Source organism: Dioscorea cayenensis, chromosome 12 (genome assembly GCF_009730915.1).
Source record: "Dioscorea cayenensis subsp. rotundata cultivar TDr96_F1 chromosome 12, TDr96_F1_v2_PseudoChromosome.rev07_lg8_w22 25.fasta, whole genome shotgun sequence".
Classification (NCBI taxonomy): Eukaryota; Viridiplantae; Streptophyta; class Magnoliopsida; order Dioscoreales; family Dioscoreaceae; genus Dioscorea; species Dioscorea cayenensis.
The window spans coordinates 19,833,096-19,853,498 of record NC_052482.1 but is presented as its reverse complement, the minus strand read 5'-3'; the positions used below and the strand labels follow the sequence as shown (position 1 = coordinate 19,853,498).

Below are 20,403 nucleotides of genomic sequence, written 5' to 3'. Positions count from 1 at the left end.
GGATGCTGGTGAATGAATGGCTTGGGTTTGCTTTTCACTTTCTCACTGTGGTGCGAGAGAGTCTTGGGGGAATGCATGGTTGTACTTATAAGAGGCAAAGAGAGAATTAGCCTGTTAATGCACGTATTAATTTATTTCTATAAATGCTCCCTAATTAAATGGTGTCGAGGTTTCCGTCAATGCAACAGTGTAAAAACTAGAGAAAGTTACTATAGCAATGCTATTGTTCTCGATATTATAAACTATGTACTAATTAAGAATCATTCAAATATATCTCTAATTAAACTGAATGGTAGTTACTAGTACTAGTTAATTTTATTTTCTCAATACAATAGTGTAAAAACTAGTGGAAGTTACTAAAACATGTACTAATTAAGAACCATTCAAATATATAATCTAAGTGGTTCATCCACCTTTTCAACCAAAAAAAAAGAAAAAAAAAACCTCCAATTCGAATGGTTTTTAAATACTATGCAAATAGACATGAATGATTTTTATTAATATATATTTTAGTAACCTAAATAAGGGCAAAAAGTAAATTTAAGTCTTTTTTTAAGCCATGTGAGTAAGAATAAATGGAGGTAAGTGTTTTAGCACCTTTTTACAAATGGTTTAAACTACAGAGTACTAAAATGTAACAATTCAAACTACAATTTTCGTATTGATAAGAAGGTAAATCATATGGTAGTTTAGCAAAATTTCTCCTAATAAAAAATATGTGTGTTTGGTGTTGCTTATTCACATTGTCATTAAAAAAATAAAAATAAATCTGTTTTTAACCACTTGTCAATGAGAGGAAAAATAAATGGTGATTATTAATATTTAAATTATTTTTACTCGAAGAGAGGCCAATGTAAACTCATGAAGTAAATGAGTCCTTCATACCCGGTTCCCTTTTGCCTTAATCTTGTGAAATTTGTGATATAAATGAGAGGTCCATATTGAGAAAGTAATATTAAACTTGCTCCTAATTATTAGCTGACACATAATAATAGAGTAAGACAAAACCACTTGCTTTAAATGGTTAGCAACCCTAAAAATAAATCTCTCGTGTGACATATAGAATCGTGAGTGTTCGAATCCTCATTGTAAACTCGTGTGACATGTAGAATAGTGGTTGTTTGAATTCTCGTTGAAAAAATGAACTAACGGGTGATATCGCAGCCCACACTCATGTGCCATAAAAACAAACGTTTGTTGCTTTTTAAAAAAAATAAAAAAAAATAAAAAAAATAATGTTAAAAAAGTAATGAATTTAGGATCTTGTTCTCTTGCATATGCTGAACTACCGCCTTATTTTTCTTATGAAGACAAGACTCCTCCAAACTATGTGGTATGCTCTAATACATTTGTAAAATTTAGATGCTCTAATACATTTGTAAAATTTAGATGTAAGAAACTAGTAAAAAAAAAGGGATTGGCGCCTATAATTTAGAGGTCAAGATGATAAAAGTCTACATAATATATATATATTTTTCTTCTGAATGCAATATTAGACAAGGGGAAAACATTGGTAGTCAAAATCCGATGTAAGAGGTTCCAGAGATTAAAGAGTCAAACAGACAATTTAAATTTTTAATTCTCTAAATTACGAAGAAAATATATATATAAATAAAAAGTTTAGTTTGCATTTAATAAAAAATTTATTTATCTATTTACTATAGAAGTTACTCAGGAGAGTATACTCAAAAAGCTTAATGCTAGAAATAATTAACATCCAAGATTTATTTAGCTAAATCCAATCTCCTAGGGAACAAAGAAAGCTCATTATATATACATCCATATCCCTTAAATTCATGATGCTACTAATAATTCCTTTTTATTTTAAGGAGGGGACAAGTATGCTCTTAAAAGGGTGTGTGTGGAGGTAATACCTCATAGCTCCCTCGTTTTAGCTTATTAGACTATTAGATCTGTATAGGGAGTCTTAACCCTAGTGGAATTAACTTTTTTTTATGTTGAATTTGAACTTTTGTTATATTTCCAAGGTTTTAAAAATCGGACCTTACTGGACCGGTCAGTTCAATAGATTTAACCCAAGTGGAATTATAATTGGTCGTCAGCCTGGTTCATTCATATAGCTTGAACCTGGTGATGATTGAATCGGTCATGAACCGGCTTTGGACTGGAAACCTGTTAACTGGTTCAACCGGACCGACCGGGTTTTAAAGAAAAATTCATCTCACTGGGTGTACATATGAAGAACTGGGATCCGTTGTTGTTGGGACTGGCACTGGCCATGGAAAGAAGTCGGGGACCGGTGTGCTTGCGGCTAGAGATGTCAATTGGCCTCGGCCCCAACAGGGAACCCGATTCCTTACCTTGTTAGGGCTGAGTTCGGAAAATTTTTTCTGGGGTTGGGGCCATCCTCCCCGCCCCAGCCCCAGCCCCAGCCCCAGCCCCAAAATATTAAATATTTAATTTAAATATTATATATATAATATTTTATGTTATAAATGTCTAAATAAAAATTGAAAAAAACTATATTTATATATTTATTTAATTAGCAAATTAGTAATAATTAAATGAACATTGGTATAAAAATAAAATAAAATTCTAAACTTATATTAAATATATTGTATTTTTTAAAATTTACAAATAATTTATTGATGATTATGTATGTTGGTATTTTGTGTTAAGTTGTATTTATAAATGAGTTTCTCAATTATTAAAAATTTTTATGGTATTTTTAGCAAAATTTTTATAAATTTTATTTAAAATTATAATATTATTTTAATTTATTAATCAAGGCTGGGGAATCCTGAATCCAAAAAATCCCCGTGAGGGACGGGGATGGGAAAAAAATCCCCATATTCGAGTTCGGAACTGAGCTCGAGCTCGGGCATAGGAATATAATTTCGGGGTAGCACCGAAAAATGTATCACTCGGTGAATCTCCGCCCCGTTGACATCTTGCGGCTGAAGTTCTTGACCTTGAACTTAAATCCGTAGATCGACTCTATGTCAGTGCCGTTCCCGGCGGTGAAATCGCTGCCTTGGCACATTAAATCGGGGATTATGCTGTGATAGGTAGATCCCTTGCAGTGGAGTGCCTTCTCGTTGGTGCAAAGAGCATGGAAGTTCTCTTCCGTGTTGGGGAGAAGACCTTAGGGTTGGACGCCATGGATCCCAAGCTCTCTTGAGGTTTTCGCTGTTTCTCGGTGGATGTATGCTGGTTAGTCCATCTCCAACCCACAACCTCAAATTTCAACCCCAAATCCCAAATTTTGTTCCACTACAGTAAATTATACTCCAACCAGAAACCTAAAATCTAACACCAAAAAAGAATATTTTTTTACACATCTCTTTTTTTATTATTATTACTATTCAACCACAATATACTTTAAATTAATTATTTTCAACAATGATTTAATTAAATATTATTTACAATGTAATAATACATTACTAATAAAAATTATTTAAAATATTTTTTAATTTATGATTTAATTTATTTAAAATTTAATATATATATATATATATATATTAATTAGTTTGATAAATAATTAATAAACACATTGTTGATTATAATTTTAATAACAAAAAAATACTTAATTATCTATGATTTAATTACAATTTTATGATTTAATTTATTATAATCTATTTTGTTATGAATGTATTTTGTTATAAATTCATAGTGCATGTCTTTTTCATTGTTTTTAGTATATTTTAACTATTTTAGTTTAATAAATTTATCATAAATTAATTTAATTAAGAATTTTGTTATTAAATAATTAATTACACATAAAATTTAAAATTATATTAAAATATTACTTATAATTATATTAAAATATTACTTTAATTAAAGTATTAATTATATAAATTAATAAGTTAAAAAAAATTATTAGTTATAATAATAAAATAAAAATATTGAATAAAAAAATATAAAATATGTGGAATCTCAATTTGGGGTTGGAAAAGAGGTTAGCTTGGAGTCATTCATTACCCCAAATTTGGAATTTGGGATCATGGTTGGAGATGCTCTTAGGACTTCGAGGAAATAAGAGAGAAGATGAGGGGTAATTGAATCTTGACCATTGAAAGTGGACACGTGGAGAGATCTGGAGAGGGGTGAATTAATAGTTAACTAGGGTTAGAGTGGACACATGATGGTGACCCTAACGAACCAGACAGTTTGGCAATAATTCATGTCTCTAAGCAGTACTTAAATTAACAATCTTCAAATTAAAATTATGATTAGTTGTGTGATATAGACCAACAGAGACCAATATTGTTATGTACTTTTTCATTTTTTTTATTTATATATTTAAGTTTTATTAATTTTAGTTATACAATTTTACTGATATCATGAATAAATAATGTTAAGTAAAAAAAAAACAATATATGAAATTTTGAAACTTAAAATTCATTATCTCTTTCACAGGAATAGGAAAATGAAAATCCTTAATACAACTTCGAAATATTTAGCCCCCAACTTTTAATTATTAAAAACCTAAAATAAATACCAATTGGACCAAATCTAAGATGCAAGTCTAGCTAGCACCCCAACTAGTGGCCCATTATTAACAGTTGGTCCCTCTGACTGCTGAAAATTATACCGTTGATCTTCAAATTGATCGTTCGCATCAGGTCCACCCACGACCGCACCATCTAATACATTCGGGTTCGGTCCATCACTATAAAAGTACTTCTCGAACCCATCCTTGCACCCAATTAGAGCCGGGTCCGACTTGATCGAAGGCATCGACGCTCCTCTATGATGGAACTTAACCGGATACGTTGACCCAAACCCAACCATGTAACTCATCCCCTTTGGGTTCACACCCAAGATGTAGTCCACCTGTGATTGAACAAACTCAATTAGCTCTCCGGGCGTGACAGTGACCGAGTCACACTGTAAGTTGGCTCCCACCGAGTTAAGGTGGTCCGCATGAGCCGCAATCACTAACATCGCCGCCGCTGTGTACTGGAAGTTGTTCCATGGCTGCCACCACAACATCCCACCCGGACTCATCTGCACATTGTTGTTCCCTCTTTGTATCGTCGGACATATAAATTGAACCATTTCCGACTCATACTTGTCCCATAAAGGATTTTGGTTGTCATCGAGTCTTTGTTCGATCTTTAACTGTTTCATTATTAAATTATCATTATTATTAGATATGTGACTTTATGTATAAGCTTGGATCTCTCATCTTATAATTGAATTTTCGTACTTACTTTAGAGATGATGGTTTGAACACCGACCCATTTATCATCCCAAGAGAAAAGAGACCGAACACCACCGGTGCTGGTGCTGCCCTTGTTGGCAAGGTAATCACTGTATGTTTGATCGTCGGTTGCATGGAAGAGCCAGACGGCAGCCCATTGATATTCATCCTCAAATCCACTGCTGGCGTAGAACTTTGTGGCCGCCGTAACACTGTCTTGATAACTCCCCGGGTAATCATTAGCGAATTGAAACAACTAATACATAATAATCAGGCATGCATATATTAATAATAATGAAACATATAAATAAAAAAAAAAGAAAATGCAAGTTGAAGTGATTACTTGTTTTGCATGGTCAAGAAGCACATCAGCATAATGAGGATCAGACTTTCTAAAGGCAATGGAAGCAGCGGCAAAGGCGGCTGAGGTTTCTCCGGCGACATCGGAGCCGGGATGTGCAGCATCGACGCTGTAAGAAGTTCTTGGAGTTGTCATGTCCTCTGGTCTCATCCAACACTCATGATCGGAAAATCCATCTCCGACTTCCACATAAAGCACGTCTGGAGCAACGTGAGCGTTAAGAAGATAATCACACCCCCATCTCAATGCTTCTTGGGCATGATCAAACTCATTCTTGGAAACTAAGTTTTGCTCAAATTCAATGATCCCCCATGCAAGTGTTGTCATAGTAAATGCAAGTGGAAATCCAAACTTCACGTTGTCTCCGGCATCATAATATCCTCCGGTGAGATTAACCTACATATCAACAAAATAATACTTAAAGACTTACATATATATATTTATTATATAAACAAATGGTGATTAATTAATTAATTACCCCATTATCACTGCCATCTTTGAGAGCAGAATCACCACGCCATTGGATTCTTTGAGAAGAAGGGAGTTTCCCTGACCTTTGGCCCTCAAAGAAGAGCAAGGATTTGGTGAGAGCTTGAGAGTAATCTATTGAAGAATGGCTTTGGATGAAGAAGAGAAAGAAGCAGTGAAAGCAGAGGAGGAGAAGGAGGTTTGGAAGAGCCATGGATGGTGGTGAATCAATGGAGTTTGTTGTCACTTTTTCACTGTGGTGTGAGAGACCCTGGGGGGAAAGGTTGTATATATATATTTATAAGAGGTAAGGAGATAATTAGCAGTAATGACCTGTTAATGCACGTCTTAATTTATTTTCCATAAATGATCCCGAATTATATGGCATGTAATTATGACCGGTTAATTTTCCTCTTTTTGGGTAATTGCAAGAATATTGTTATCTGTAATTATAAATCTTGATTACCAAATGAGGAGTTTTATTCTTCATCTTAAAGAAAGAAGACACCCCATGTCCCTCTTCTCTTTGCTTTAGCTGGTGATGTTCTAAGTGCTATGTTTACTAATGCCCTTAGATCCAAAATCCTAGTGGGTGTGCCCCTAGACCATTCAGATAGCATCTGCCACTTTCAATATACGGATGATCTGATCATATTCTCTGCTGGAGGACAGGAGGATCTTAACATCATTAAGTTAATTCTTTATCTTTTTGAAGGATCTTCTGGACTTACCATTAATTACTCAAAAAACTGTTTATACTCCAGTGATTATGACTTCCAACCCCACTTCACATATGCTATGATTCTTAACTGTTCTAGAGACTGTCTTCCGCTTACCTATTTGGGGGTCCCTTTATCTGGTCAACGACCAAAAAGACATGACTGGTTTCATCTCATTGAAACTATTCGTGCTAGACTATCGCCTTGAAAAGCCATTTATCTCTCTCTTGGTGGTCTATTAACTCTTCTCAACTCTGTTCGTTCGACTGTTCCAATCTATTGGATGTCAGTGTTTAAACTTCATGCTTGGGTGATTAAAGAAATTGACAAGATTCGTAGGGACTTCCTTTGGAAAGAATCTGATTTGGGTCCCAAAGGCATCAGGCTGGTTGCCTGGAAAATAATTTGCAGACCACAGAACATGGGTGGTTGCGGAATTCTTAGTCTCCAGGATTTCAATTGTGCTTTTCTTGGAAAATGGTGGTGGAAAATTAATACTAATCCTAACGGCTATTGGGTTAAAATTATTAAAGTTATAATAACTACTTCTCCAGAAACCCTGCATGCCCTCTTTTTCAAACATCTCCAATAAATAAATCCTTTTTCTGGGCAGGGGTACTTTCTTCCCTGAATTCTTATCGCTCATGCGTCCCAAAAACAGTTAAAAATGGGGCCAATACCTATTTTTGGTATGATAGATGGTATTCGGGGATATCTCTGAAAGACCATTGGCCTCTTCTATTTAATGACTGTATCTTCCTTGGATCACTGTTCGTCAGTTTTCCGAACAAATTAACTCCCTAAAAATCACTTTATCAACTATAACACAGAAGCATTATCTTCTCTTTTGGAAATGATCCCTGATTGTTCAAGTGGACTAGAAGACTTTTACACTTGCCCTTTGAATAAAAGTGGAACCTTCTCGGTAAATCTTTTTACAAGTTTCTTATCGATGGAAGAATTCGCTGTCCACTTTATAAGCAGTTTTGGAAAATTAGATGCCCAACAAAAATCACCTTATTATGTTGGCTTACTTGGGAAGATAAAATTCTTACTCTTACAAACCTCTTCAAAAAAAACTGTAACTTAATAAATACAACTGATACTTGCGTGCTTTACCATAGGGCTTCTGAGATTGTTAGATCATCTATTCATCGACTACTTATACACTACACGTATCCGGTCCTTCTTCACACAACTTTTGGAAATACACTCCACCCCTTCTTTTTTTTCGAAGATTTGGACCACTTGGATTACTTCCATCCAACCTCAAAGCCAACCCCTTTGGGATCTCTGCATTATTGCTATTATTTGAAATATTTGGCATGAGCGTAATAATCGCATTTTTCAATTTTCTGCATTACCTACTCACTCTTTAATGCTACTCTCATGGTTTTCAGCAGCCGATGTTAATCAACAATAGTCTTTTGCGGAGGCTACTCAGAAAATCAAACGCTCAATCAATTTCATCAATGCTAGGATATCCAACAATTCTGGCGAATTAGATCCTAATCTAGCTGATCTGGAGTAGAGTTCTTCACTCTCAGCTTTGTTGACCTGTGTCTCCTGTTGGTAGCTTTTGTCTACAGAGCTGCTTTATCTTCTCGTTGTTTTTTCTCCTTGTTATGTTTCTAGAAACACTTGTGTGTCATCTCTGGTGAGAGTTTTTGTTGTTGTTCTTTTCAATCTATTTGTATTGTGCTTGTATGTTGTGTTTAGTTTTTAATAAATTTATGATTTATTCATTTCTTACTCATGAAAGGAGTTGTCATGATGGTTATCATGTGGCTGTTCTAATACTTGTTATTTAGTTATAATTATATGATGAGTTGGTCCTCACCATGTAGTTCTGTATATTACCAGAGATACTTGACAATCAATGCTCTATCTAATTCATTCTGATTTATTTTATTTTCATACGTTTTTTATTCTGTATTACTAATATGCATACATACCCAACACACTATATAGATATATATTGACAAATTCTACGTTTAACTCAAACTAAAATTATTTCTTTATAAAATTAATTATAAATCACACTTAATGAAAACTTGGTACGATAGAGCCAGGAAGAAAACCAGTGCATGACATGGAGAATATATATATTAAATCAGTAATTAATCTCTATTGATATTTTTTTTTAATAAATTTGTGATTTATACTTTTATTTAAAAAAAAATTAATAGATTGTAATTTTTTTTATTTTAATTGATTAACTAAAATAGTGGATCCAAAATTACCATACAGCATCCTTGGGCGTCAGTTGAGCAGCACCAATCAGAGCAAGAAAACAGCTACACACTAAAAAAAAACAGACAACATACAAAGAGGGATAAATTCAAACCACATCATTTCATAACAACAACAAGCACAGACGTATATGCACCGCAAAAGAAACAAACTTTACAGGTAGATCAAGGAAATTAACATAAAGATATATACATCATGACTTCAGTAAACACAGACTAGTTAGGTTCACCAGTTACAGTCTACAAGACACATACGCTTATTATTATTATTACTACTACATACTATTCACACATCTATAACACAAAAACATAGTCCCATGACACATGCAAGTCCACACAGGACTAAGTAGTCCTAAACTTAGATTCATCAATCTCTATTCCCTCCCTTTCAGCTCTCTCCTTTCCAGACTCCTCAGTGGTGCTTAGCCCTCCCTTCTTCCCCATCTCCTGGTACCCCTCCTTCCCCAGCTGCTCCCTTCTTGTCTGCCCTCCTCTACTACGTCCTTCATTCATCCCATGCAAATTAATTCCATGCATCAGTACTTACACATATATAATCATCTACGTATAAAATAAACAAAGAAAACATAATCCATGCATGCATGCAACTAAACCTTCAGCGAGATGTTCCTGAGCTTCAAGACTCTTCCCACCAGTGCCTCCAGGAACAACAGTTTCACCTTTTTTAGCTCTCTCATCAAGCTCACGCCTCTCCTGCTCTGAAGACATCTTATTTTTTTTTGTTTTTTTTTGTTTTTCAACTAGCAATTCTCTTAATAGGGTAAGTTGAAGGGTGGTAGCTCTGTAAGTTGTTTAATTTATAAGGAGAAGAAGCGGCGAGAAGGCAAGGAGGTGGTGACACGTATGAGGCTGAGGTAGAAGGAAGTGGTTGCTGGTTTTGTGACACATTGACATTGTTGCAGGATGATATGGACATGTGTCAATCTTTCAATGTGTTCAACTTATTAAATTAACCAAGCAATTGGATGCATGGGTTTGGATTTCATGACACCATTTGGAATGTTTGTCTAGCAGCTTAAGGTTCGCTAGCGACTGAGGATTAACTGTATATTGTTTCAATTATACATTTTGGTTTGTTATAAAGACGTGAGTGATAATAATTTATTTTTTTACTTTTTTAAAAATTTAATGTTAAAGTGTAGAATATTATTTAAATATTATTATTTTTATGGAATAAATCTTTGAAGATGATATCATGACTTGATGGTTTTTAGTTTATCCTTACACTACAGTGGAAGTGATATTTATAATTGGTAAAAGTTTTTCGGTTTGTGATGATGTTGAAAGGCATGACTCTTTGTTCTATTAATAGTTGGGTTTTCATATTGTGTTTATATTTTTATAAAATAAATAAGTATCTTTAAATTTCAGCGCATTCAAAATTAAAAAAAAATTATTATAAGTATTTTAATTTAGTTTATGTACAGCTTTAAAATAGTTTATCTATTTTTTTTATTTTAAAAAAACTCTCACTTTAAGGATCCATAGCAATATGATTTAATGTGTACATATGATGTTTTTTAACTAAAAAATTATAAATGGTTTTTCCAGTCAGGCAAAAAATTGTTATAACTTCAATATTATTTTATCTTTTTACATTGAGGTGAGTAATGTTTTATCTTTTTACAGTGACTAATTTTCTGGAATATTTGGCTGGTAAGAAACAAATTGTATTTTCAATCATATCTACCTCTCAACAGTCTCGATTTTATTTAAAATCTCTTATATGTTTTTCACTTTTTTGCCTGGTTTTCTATAACTAGAGACTCGATTAAGCAAATATCCAGTGATTTTATTTAGTCCATCAAGCACTCTTTTGAATTCCTGAGCGCCAGATCAACTAATCTTGCCAGTAGCTTGACTCCCGCTCAGCCACAAGAGTGATCCTCTTTTGCTCAACTGAAACAACCTTAATTTGTCGACTCTTGGTAGATTTCGTTTTCTCAGTCACCGCCCGGTGGTCTTCGCCAGTGTTTTTTTTTCTTGGTATAATACCCTAGTTGGTGTTTGTACTTTTCTCTCTCTTTCCTTTTAGTCCATCTACTCAAAAATGCTTCCGACTAGTCCCTCTACTTTTGAAAATGTGCCCACTTAGTTAAAAATGCTCCCAACCAGTGCCTCTACTTTTAGAAATGTGCCTGTTAAGTCCCTCTAAGTGGGCACATTTTTAAAAGTAGAGGGACTGGTTAATTTTTAACTAAGTGGGCACATTTTCAAAAGTAGAGGGACTAGTCGGGAGCATTTTTGAGTAGAGAGACCAAAAGGGAAGAGAGAGAAAAGTACATGGACTATTTTGGTGATTATACCTTTTTTCTTCTATTGTGGTTATAGGATTGTTATACCGCTGATGATGCACTCATATTAACATGTGTTGTCTCTGTTGTTTTGTGGTTTTGGTTTTTTCCCTTTTTTTTGGTTTCCTGCTTGTGTTGTTTGTTCATTATTCGTTCTTCATGTTCTTTTAATAAATTCGTGGTTTATTCACTTTATTAAAAAAAAGAGTAATGTCAAAATATCAAAATATATAGCTAGCTATTATAAATAAACATAATAATTATTGGCATGGTTTATCTCTAAGGTTGTGTTTGATTGCCAACATGGAAAATGGCTGGAAAAGAAAATTTTTCCATGGAATATTTTTCCATGAAAAAATTTTACATGGAAAATAAAAAAATAGTCGTTTGATTGGCATTATTTTCTAGCTAAAAAATCAAAAATTCATAGAAAATTCAGATTTTTGTTGTTTGATTGATCTTATTTTTTTCACGGAAAACGAAACATTTTTCACTGCAAAAACTTCATTTTGTTGTTTGATTGCGATCAATTTTCCTGGAAAAAGTCACGGGCTTCCATGGAAATTTTTTGAAAAATTATTAAAATTATAAACAGCGTTACGTGGAATTGAATCTTACCATCAACATGCCGCGGGATTTGTTCACTAATCTAGATAAATTTATTTAAAATATTATCAAGTTATATAATTTATCTTTTTTTTAAAAAAAAGTAAAAGAAAATAAAAAACTTTTCTTTTAAATTTTTTTAAAAAAATTATTTTAAGTAGAATTGAATCTTACCATCAAAACATCGCGGGATCTGTTCACTAATTTGAATAAATTTATTTAAAATATTATCAAATTATATAATTTATCTATTTTTAAAAAAAAATTGAAAGAAAAGAAAGAACTTTTCTTTTAATTTTTTTTAAAAAAAAGTTATTTTAAATATTTCAATCACACGTTATTTTTCACATAGCCCCTTACGTTATTTTTTCACATAGGCCCTTATGTTTTCTTGGAAAACTTTTCCCATGGTGGAGACAGGAAAAATTTTTCACTAATTTGAGAGAAAATAAGGTCACGTGACAGGGTTTGTGGAAAATTTTGGCAAACAAACAGCTTAAATTGATGAAAATGACCCGTAAAAAATTTTTCCAGGGAAAAAAAGGGCAATCAAACACAACCTAATTGTAAACATGAGTGGAATTATAGTTTTTTTTAATAAATGACTTGAATTTGTATAAATTATAAATCTTAAAAAAATTAAGACATGGAGCTTAATAAATGGATAAAATAATTAAAATTTGTATAATATAATAAAGGAATAAAATAACCAAATATCCGCTGGGAACAAAAAGGTAATATACATAGAAAATATATAAATATGGAGAATATAATTTAATTGTAAACAAAAAGGCATGAAGAGCATAGTTATGAAATTTTTTTTTTCTTTAAATGGCCTTTTAAAAATGGATAAATAACATTTGCCTGCATTTTTTTTTTTTAGTTTTTTTTAAATGAATGTTCATATAATATATTGCATGCTGATGCTGCTCTAATTATGTGAAGTTACCTACTTTTAAAATTTTAATAATAATAAAAATTATAAAAATAAAGTCATTGGTTTTTTTTAATAATTAATATAATATCTTAAAAAGCAAGCTAATTTCAAAATTAGATGGAAAGAATAAGAGATGATAATAGGTAGGGTATGAATAGGGTAGGTCAAAATCCTTATTTGTACCCTCTAAGGGGAAAAAATTACATTTTTACCCTTTTCCGTATGATACGTGCTTACTCATTGTTCAAATTACCGAATTAAATTTAAATATAAAATAATAAAAATAATAATAATAAAATTCACTGGCCAAAAAGAAAAACACATATTTAATCAAAAATATTTTAAAAATAACTAAAATCAAATATTTATTAGTTCATTTTTTTATAATGTTAATAGTCAATATTAATGTTTTAAAAAATTTATTTTAATATATAATTATTCATCTTAAATTATATACTCACATTAAAATTATGTGTAACAAATTAATTTTTATAAAAAACAAGTTAATTGATTTTCATTGTCATCTATTTAAAACTCAGCGATAACTCTACTTTTTTTATTTAAGTTATGCCATCTTAGTTATTTTTGTTTTAAATTTTTTCATATATCTGTTATTTATATTTTATGTAGTTTCAAATTTCATAAATGTTTGGTGAGATTTTGAATAAAAGTGTAATTGTAAATTAAGTAATTCTTATATTTTGTAAATTAATTGATTAATTTATATCTCTAATTAATTTTTTATTAGCATCTTATTTTTCAGGATGTTGTTATAATTTATAGAATATATTTTTATGGCATTATTTTTTGATATTTGTTTTATAATATTTATTTTTTTAATTTAATTATAATTCTTAATATACATCAAAAATTCAATTTTGATTATATTATGCTCTATCAAATATTAATATAAACATTCGATAAAATTTAAAATCTAAATTTTGAAAATGGATCTTGGTAAATTGTGGGTAAATCCGTAAATATTTTGCTTAATAAAAAATTATATATATATATATATGTATATGTATCTGTACCTTTTTTTGACCAGATAGAGATACGGGTATACCTGTTGGTAGGGTATATATTGCCATCTCTAGAAAAAATGTTGTTTTCTTAAATACACATAATATAATCTTACTTTAAATAAATAAATAAATATTTTTAAAAATTAATTTGAAAACATTATTAACAAACATCATTAACTAAACAATTTTGGGTTTAAATAATTAATTTTGATTAACATAAACAAAAGCCAAAGTTGAATCAAATATAAAAATTTTCCCAATAATATCAGCCATTTTGAAATCAAATATATAAAAGTTCCCCTAATAACATCATTCCCTTTAAATAAAATGAAAATTACAAAATAACCATCATATCTCTCATGTGATAAGCACGTGAGTTCACTTGTTCTCTATCTATATAAGCGAACAAGATGCCCTAAAACCACTTTCGCCAGCCTCCATTGCCTCCCACTTCTCTGCGTTCTAAGACCAAAACCCTAGACTTGCATCCTTCTTCAAATCTCTTCCAATCTCTCGCCCTCGATTCTTGTTGCATTCCCTTTTCAAGGCATCAATCTCATCTGTGGCTGCTTTTCTGTTTCCCTTTCACTTTCATATAGATGTAATTATTTTTTCTTGATTTTCTTGTAGGTTTGAGAGATGTCGGATGATGAAGCCAATAAGGAGGAGAAGGAGCTTGATCTTTCTTCCCCTGATGTCGTCACCAAATACAAGAGCGCTGCAGATATCGTTAACAGTAATTTTTTGGGTTTTTTTGGATTATTCAGTGAATCATGTTTGTTTCAATATGTAAAGTTGCTAGCTTTTCTTAAATTGCAGAGGCTCTTCAGTTTGTAGTGTCACAGTGCAAGACTGGAGTCAAGGTCGTCGACCTCTGCGAGAAAGGCGATGTCTTCATCCGAGAGTGAGCCAAAGTTTTCATTTTGGTTTTTCCTTCTTTTTTGTTTGAATTTGTACTGTTTGAGTTAATCCGGGGATGACCTTTTGATAGCCAAGCTGGAAGTGTGTACAAGAATGTGAAGAAGAAGATTGAGAGGGGCGTTGCCTTCCCGACATGCATCTCTGTTAACAATGTCGTCTGCCACTTCTCGCCGCTTGCTACTGATGAGACGGTCTTGGTGGAGAATGATATTGTGAAGATGTGGGGTTTTGTTTTTGTTAATTCTACGTTTATGTGTTAATTTACTAGCGACTTTCTTTTGGCAAAATGAATTTATGATGTTTCTTTTATTGCAGTGACATGGGGTGTCATATTGATGGGTTCATCGCTGTGGTGGCTCACACTCATGCCATCCATGAAGGGCCGGTTACTGGGAGGGCTGCGGATGTGATTGCAGCTGCAAACACTGCAGCGGAAGTCGCATTGAGGCTTGTCAGGCCTGGAAAGCATGTAAGTGTCTTCTCATTCTTTAAGCAATTGCACTGGGTATGGTAGCACATCTGACTTTACTTGTTGGTGGATGCTATAGTAGATCTGTTCGGTCTTGATATTTTGAGGGGGAATGACCCTAAATGATGAATGCCTTTTGAAAGCTATGGATTTAAAATCCATGTGATGCTTTTGTCATAGTTACTCTGATAGGGTTGTTGTAAATTATAAGGTGCTACTACTTTAGTGCTGAATTCTATATGCCTTCTGTCTTGTTAAGACGTGATGCATTTGTGTTGTAATTTTTGGTGAGACTGGTGGTGGGATTGTTGAAGCATACAGGACATGGCTTCTATAACATTCCTTTGCTCCACATGGTATATTTTTCAATTACTGTTGTCTTAATACTTGTGATTGTCACCATTCTTGATTATGTTGTGTCTGAATCAAGTATTCTTGTTGAACCAAAGAATCTTTTTTCCCCCTTAAAAACGTTTTCCTGCTACCTGACAAGGTTTGTGATCTCATTTTTAGTCGTTACTCTGGATGTGTGCTTGTCGTTGATTCCTCTTTTATATGATGATATCTATGATTGGAAGCTATGGATAAAATCCATATGAAGCTCATGTCATAGTTACTCTGACAAAATAACATCTTCTTTGCTGCATAATTTGTTTTTTATTGTTAGCTCTAAGTCAGTCTTGAATTGTGATTGTTATGAAATCAATGAGGGTTTTTGTTTACTTTTATGCAAATATCTGAGACAATGTCTTGAATTGTCTGCAGAGGTGACTATGTCTGGCTTTGACAATTGTAAGAAATTTCTAAAGTGTGGTTTTGATAGTTCCTTACTTTGCCGAGGTGACTACGTATTTGGCGGTTTCCTCTTTGTGCTGTTGTCTGCATTATGTCTAGCTAGTTTCCAATTTGTGCAATCAATTCTACCATCCTTCTATTTTAAAATTTCCTGAAATTAGATGATGAAGTTATAGATTTAAGCTGTAGATTACATCCATTTGAAGCTTGTCATAGTTAGTCTGTTTCGGAGCATCTTGGTTATAACTTGATATAGTGGTTTGATAGCTGGCAACTTTGCCGAGGTGACTATGAATTTGCTGGTTTCCTCTTTTCCCTGTTGCCTACATTATATTTGGCTAGTTTACAATTTGAGTGGGGTTGATCATCCTGTCAATTGCTGCCATTCTTCTCTAGTCGAAATTTCTTGAAATTTGACTTCCAACCACAATTTTGTCTGGATGATGTCTAAAAATTTAAGATATGGAAGCATGTTTGGTTATAACATAAAACATTAGTTTGATCTTTTGGCAACTTTGCCGAGGTGATTATGTTTTTGCTGGTTTCCTCTTTTCCCTGTTGCCTATATTATACTTGACTAGCTGCTAATTTTAGTAGAACTGATGACCCAGTCAAGTTGTACGATCCTTCTAGCCAACATCTCTAGAAATTAGTAGATTTTTTTGGATGATAAAATTTAAAAGTTGAAGCATGCTTAGTTATAGCCTAAAATATTAGCTTGATACTGGCAACTTTGCCGAGGTGATCATATATTTAATGGTTTCCTCTTTTCCCTGTTGCCGACATATAAGTGGTTAATGTTCAATTTGAGTGGAGCTGGTCATCCATTCAATTATTATTATCCATCTAGCCTACATTTCCAGCGAATATTGCCTTTCGTCATTTATTTTAACTTTTTATTTTACATTATGTACATACTGCGGTGCTCATTATACTATTATTATTTGGCAGAACAAGGATGTCACTGAAGCTATTCAGAAGGTTGCTGCTGCTTATGACTGTAAAATTGTTGAGGGGGTGCTCAGCCACCAACTCAAGCAGTTTGTTATTGATGGTAATAAAGTCGTACTTAGTGTAGCCAGTCCAGAGACTAGAGTTGATGAAGCAGAATTCGAGGAAAATGAAGTTTATGCAATTGATATAGTCACCAGCACTGGTGAAGGAAAGGTAGTCATGCCATTATCACATGAGATTTGTTTTGGTAGCCCCTATTTGTCAAGTCCTTCTATATGACACGGGATTTCAACTTGCAGCCAAGGCTTTTGGATGAGCGCCAAACTACTATATATAAAAGAGCAGTGGATAAAAATTATCACCTGAAAATGAAGTCCTCAAGATTTATCTTTAGTGAAATAAGCCAGAAATTTCCAATCATGCCATTTACCGCAAGGTATGTTTTCTGTCTGTTTTGAGTGTTAATGTCCACAGTTGGTATATCTGTAAATGTATTGTATTTTTGTTCTTTTCAACAGGGCATTGGAAGAGAAGCGAGCCCGTCTCGGGCTAGTGGAGTGTGTGAATCATGATCTATTACAGCCATATCCAGTTTTACATGAAAAGCCAGGTATCAGTACCACTACATCATCCCATATGTTTCGATTAAGTGGCGCAGCTTATAGCATACAAATAAGTACACCATTGTTGGACCCGCTTTCTATTAGTTATCGTAATGTGGTGATATTGCGTTGCAGGGGACCTCGTTGCCCACATTAAGTTCACTGTTTTGTTGATGCCAAATGGATCAGACAGGATTACTTCTCATTCTTTACAACAGTTGCAGTCTACTAAGACCGTCGATGATGATGCTGAAATAAAGGCATGGTTAGCTTTGGGAACCAAGACAAAGAAGAAAGGGGGAGGAAAGAAGAAAAAGGGTGGGTTATTTTTTCTCAATACCTTCAAGATGATCCTTTCCATGGCATGCTCTACTTTGCTCACTTAATTGTCTTCAATAATGTTTTGTTACACAGGTAAGAAAGCTGATGCACAAGAGGATCAAGTTGAGGCAGTTCCAATGGATGAAGCATGATGAAATTTTGTGATCTGTGAATGCTTGATCAATTTGCTTGTCTTTTGCTTAATTTGTTGCGAAATGACACAGTTAATATTTTTATATTTTTTTTGTTATGCGAAAAGTTGTGTATTGAGAATGAGCAATGCCCTTTGACCAGTATGACATAACCTGCTGTTTTTCTTCCATTGGTAAGTTATAGGAGTCTCAATTTAGTTGAATTTTGATATCAGAAAGGTTAATATTGGTTTTGTTGGTGTTAGTTTTTATAAAACCAAGAAGTGGTTTTTTATAAATTAAGTATTTCTGGTTTAAAAAAATTTGTTTGAAGCTGTAAAAAAAAAACTGATTATTTTCTGTTTTTATAAAAAGTTAATCCAAACACAAATAAATAAAAAATGTTTTATTTATTCTGAAAAAACATTTTTTTTCCTTTTATTAAACTAAAACTAAAGATAAACATTTTTTTAAAAAAGCCAATTCAAACCAGGCTATTATTAGTAGTATTGCATGGGTATATAATGAGTTTGTTTGCTTCAAGATTGAGTTTGCTTGCTTCAAGAGTTAGGTTTTGTTTTCGTATATGACTTAATTTTAGCTTCAACTTGAAAAAATTATGTAGATTTGTTTCTTTTCATATGCAAGTCATAATAAATCAGGGTAAATTCATCTAAAATAACCTCTTAATATGATATTCCGCGGTTGACTGGTGGGTCTCTACTTTTTTTATTTTTTAAAAACCTGGTTCTAAAAATTTAAAAAACTGTATTAAAACGAGTCATGAGGATATGCATTCATTTTTCTTTCTCACGGAATATTTTATGTAACATTGAATGTGAAAAGGGTATTAACTATTCATGAAGGATACTTGATGTTTCATCAAAACGTCAGCATAATAAAACATCAATTATTTCTTAGTAAACAGACAATAAAAGTGATATTATCTTCCAAATAACATTTAAAGAAACAACCCCATTTATCCACAAATTGACTAGAAACATTATTCAAAACCTTGAAAAAACTTATTTGTAAAGTAATATGCAACACTTTTCTTAATGCTTGCACCAATTGAATTGTTCTCATGATCAACCTTAATTATTTCATTCCCACATGTTCCCAACTGCTTTGAAAACACGTTCATCTTTGCATGAGTTTCTTCCTGCTTTCCATGCACATCCCTCCCATTCACCACCTCCTTTTTATTCCTTCCCTCTATATATATATATATACATTCATATAGACATGCATATCAAAAGCACAAGTATTGGAAATATATATATATATATATATATTTGTTTTCCAATGGCTTCATTCTCAAAGGCTGAGATGAAGAAGGTATTCAACTGTTTTGATGAGGATGGAGATGGAAAAATCTCTGCAGAGGAGCTGAAGAATAAAAATGAGAAGTATTGAGAAGAACTGAGCATTGAGGATGTTAGTGATGCTGTGGGTGGTGTACCTTTTAGGTTTAGAAGAGTTTATTGAGTTGGTGAGTGTTAATGGTGATCATCAAGATATTGATGATGAGAAAGAGTTGAGAGAGGCTTTCTCTTTGTTTGAGATGGAGGGACAAGGGTGCATTACAGTGAAGAGTTTGAAGAGAATGCTTAGTAAGCTTGGTACTTCTAGAGATTTGGAGGAGTGTTGTGCTATGATTAGTAGGTTTGATCTTGATGGAGATGGAGTTCTTAGTTTTGAGGAGTTTAGGGTTATGATGCTTTAATAATTAATCAATGATTCTTTTTTTTTAGTCTTTAGTTTCATTCATTCATTGTTATTTTTATTTTTTATTTTGTGTTTGCATTCATTGTTAGATCAATGATTTATGTAAGTATTAAAACCAAGAGTATTGTGATTTTTGCAATGTCTTTTATTTTTTATATATTTAACATGTTTTCAAATTCATTAAAAAAAAGCATGTTTTCAAATTCATGCAAAATACAACGCATTTTTCTTGGTAAATATACCATAGCTCTCATCAATACATTTTCGATGCTCAAGATTATATATTTGCATTTTGTATATGTATAGAAAATTGAAAGTTTAAATGGTGAAAGTGCTGCTATATATTTTCCCATGATGGCTTAATTAAAAGGGAAAGAAATAATATTCAAATTGAAAAGAACAAATCATACGAGCATTGAAGCCACCGACTCTGGCTTTTAGAAAGCACCACCTTTCTTGAAGCTTCTTGAAGGATGTGTTCATCAACCGACTTAATGTCTAGAGTTTTCATTAACCGCCTCATGATGCCTCATGATGGGTATAAATAAGGGTTGAAGGCTTACACTAGCATACCAAGCCAAGCAAGCTAGTGAGAGTAAGTGCATAGTTAGAGTGAGTGCTAGTGAGAGAAA

General features: G+C 32.7%; 4 protein-coding genes across 4 annotated transcripts; 2 read left to right on the top strand and 2 right to left on the bottom strand.

Moving 5' to 3' along the window:
• Positions 1-4,476: 4,476 nt before the first annotated feature.
• On the bottom strand, positions 4,477-6,210 carry LOC120273284 (endoglucanase 14-like). The gene is made up of 4 exons (XM_039279912.1): positions 6,007-6,210; positions 5,511-5,924; positions 5,178-5,423; positions 4,477-5,085 (listed from the first exon to the last, which is right to left on the bottom strand). The coding sequence occupies exons 1-4, from the start codon at positions 6,208-6,210 to the stop codon at positions 4,477-4,479; spliced, it is 1,473 nt and encodes a 490-aa protein (XP_039135846.1).
• Positions 6,211-9,223: 3,013 nt separating this feature from the next.
• On the bottom strand, positions 9,224-9,696 carry LOC120274114 (em-like protein GEA6). Its single transcript, XM_039280874.1, has 2 exons — positions 9,582-9,696; positions 9,224-9,470 (listed from the first exon to the last, which is right to left on the bottom strand). Exons 1-2 carry the CDS (start codon positions 9,694-9,696, stop codon positions 9,310-9,312), a joined length of 276 nt encoding a protein of 91 aa, XP_039136808.1. The 3' UTR covers positions 9,224-9,309.
• Positions 9,697-14,269: 4,573 nt separating this feature from the next.
• On the top strand, positions 14,270-18,234 carry LOC120274118 (ERBB-3 BINDING PROTEIN 1-like). The gene is made up of 10 exons (XM_039280878.1): positions 14,270-14,397; positions 14,481-14,586; positions 14,670-14,754; positions 14,842-14,991; positions 15,087-15,240; positions 16,987-17,202; positions 17,289-17,425; positions 17,508-17,599; positions 17,727-17,909; positions 18,006-18,234. The coding sequence occupies exons 2-10, from the start codon at positions 14,490-14,492 to the stop codon at positions 18,062-18,064; spliced, it is 1,173 nt and encodes a 390-aa protein (XP_039136812.1). The 5' UTR covers positions 14,270-14,397; positions 14,481-14,489; the 3' UTR covers positions 18,065-18,234.
• Positions 18,235-19,348: 1,114 nt separating this feature from the next.
• On the top strand, positions 19,349-19,880 carry LOC120273283 (putative calcium-binding protein CML23). Its single transcript, XM_039279911.1, has 2 exons — positions 19,349-19,442; positions 19,513-19,880. The coding sequence occupies exons 1-2, from the start codon at positions 19,349-19,351 to the stop codon at positions 19,767-19,769; spliced, it is 351 nt and encodes a 116-aa protein (XP_039135845.1). The 3' UTR covers positions 19,770-19,880.
• Positions 19,881-20,403: the final 523 nt, after the last annotated feature.

Excerpts from the sequence above, each read along its gene's own strand:
- LOC120273284 (XM_039279912.1), bottom strand. The coding sequence starts at position 6,210 with ATGGCTCTTCCAAACCTCCTTCTCCTCCTCTGCTTTCACTGCTTCTTT. Across the intron at positions 5,424-5,510 it reads TTCTTGACCATGCAAAACAA|TTGTTTCAATTCGCTAATGA; the intron begins GTAATCACTTCA and ends ATTATGTATTAG. Across the intron at positions 5,086-5,177 it reads TTCAAACCATCATCTCTAAA|TTAAAGATCGAACAAAGACT; the intron begins GTAAGTACGAAA and ends ATAATGAAACAG.
- LOC120274114 (XM_039280874.1), bottom strand. The coding sequence starts at position 9,696 with ATGTCTTCAGAGCAGGAGAGGCGTGAGCTTGATGAGAGAGCTAAAAAA. Across the intron at positions 9,471-9,581 it reads TCAGGAACATCTCGCTGAAG|GACGTAGTAGAGGAGGGCAG; the intron begins GTTTAGTTGCAT and ends GGATGAATGAAG.
- LOC120274118 (XM_039280878.1), top strand. The coding sequence starts at position 14,490 with ATGTCGGATGATGAAGCCAATAAGGAGGAGAAGGAGCTTGATCTTTCT. Across the intron at positions 14,992-15,086 it reads GAGAATGATATTGTGAAGAT|TGACATGGGGTGTCATATTG; the intron begins GTGGGGTTTTGT and ends CTTTTATTGCAG. Across the intron at positions 17,203-17,288 it reads CCAGCACTGGTGAAGGAAAG|CCAAGGCTTTTGGATGAGCG; the intron begins GTAGTCATGCCA and ends TTCAACTTGCAG.
- LOC120273283 (XM_039279911.1), top strand. The coding sequence starts at position 19,349 with ATGGCTTCATTCTCAAAGGCTGAGATGAAGAAGGTATTCAACTGTTTT. Across the intron at positions 19,443-19,512 it reads TGCAGAGGAGCTGAAGAATA|GTTTAGAAGAGTTTATTGAG; the intron begins AAAATGAGAAGT and ends TGTACCTTTTAG.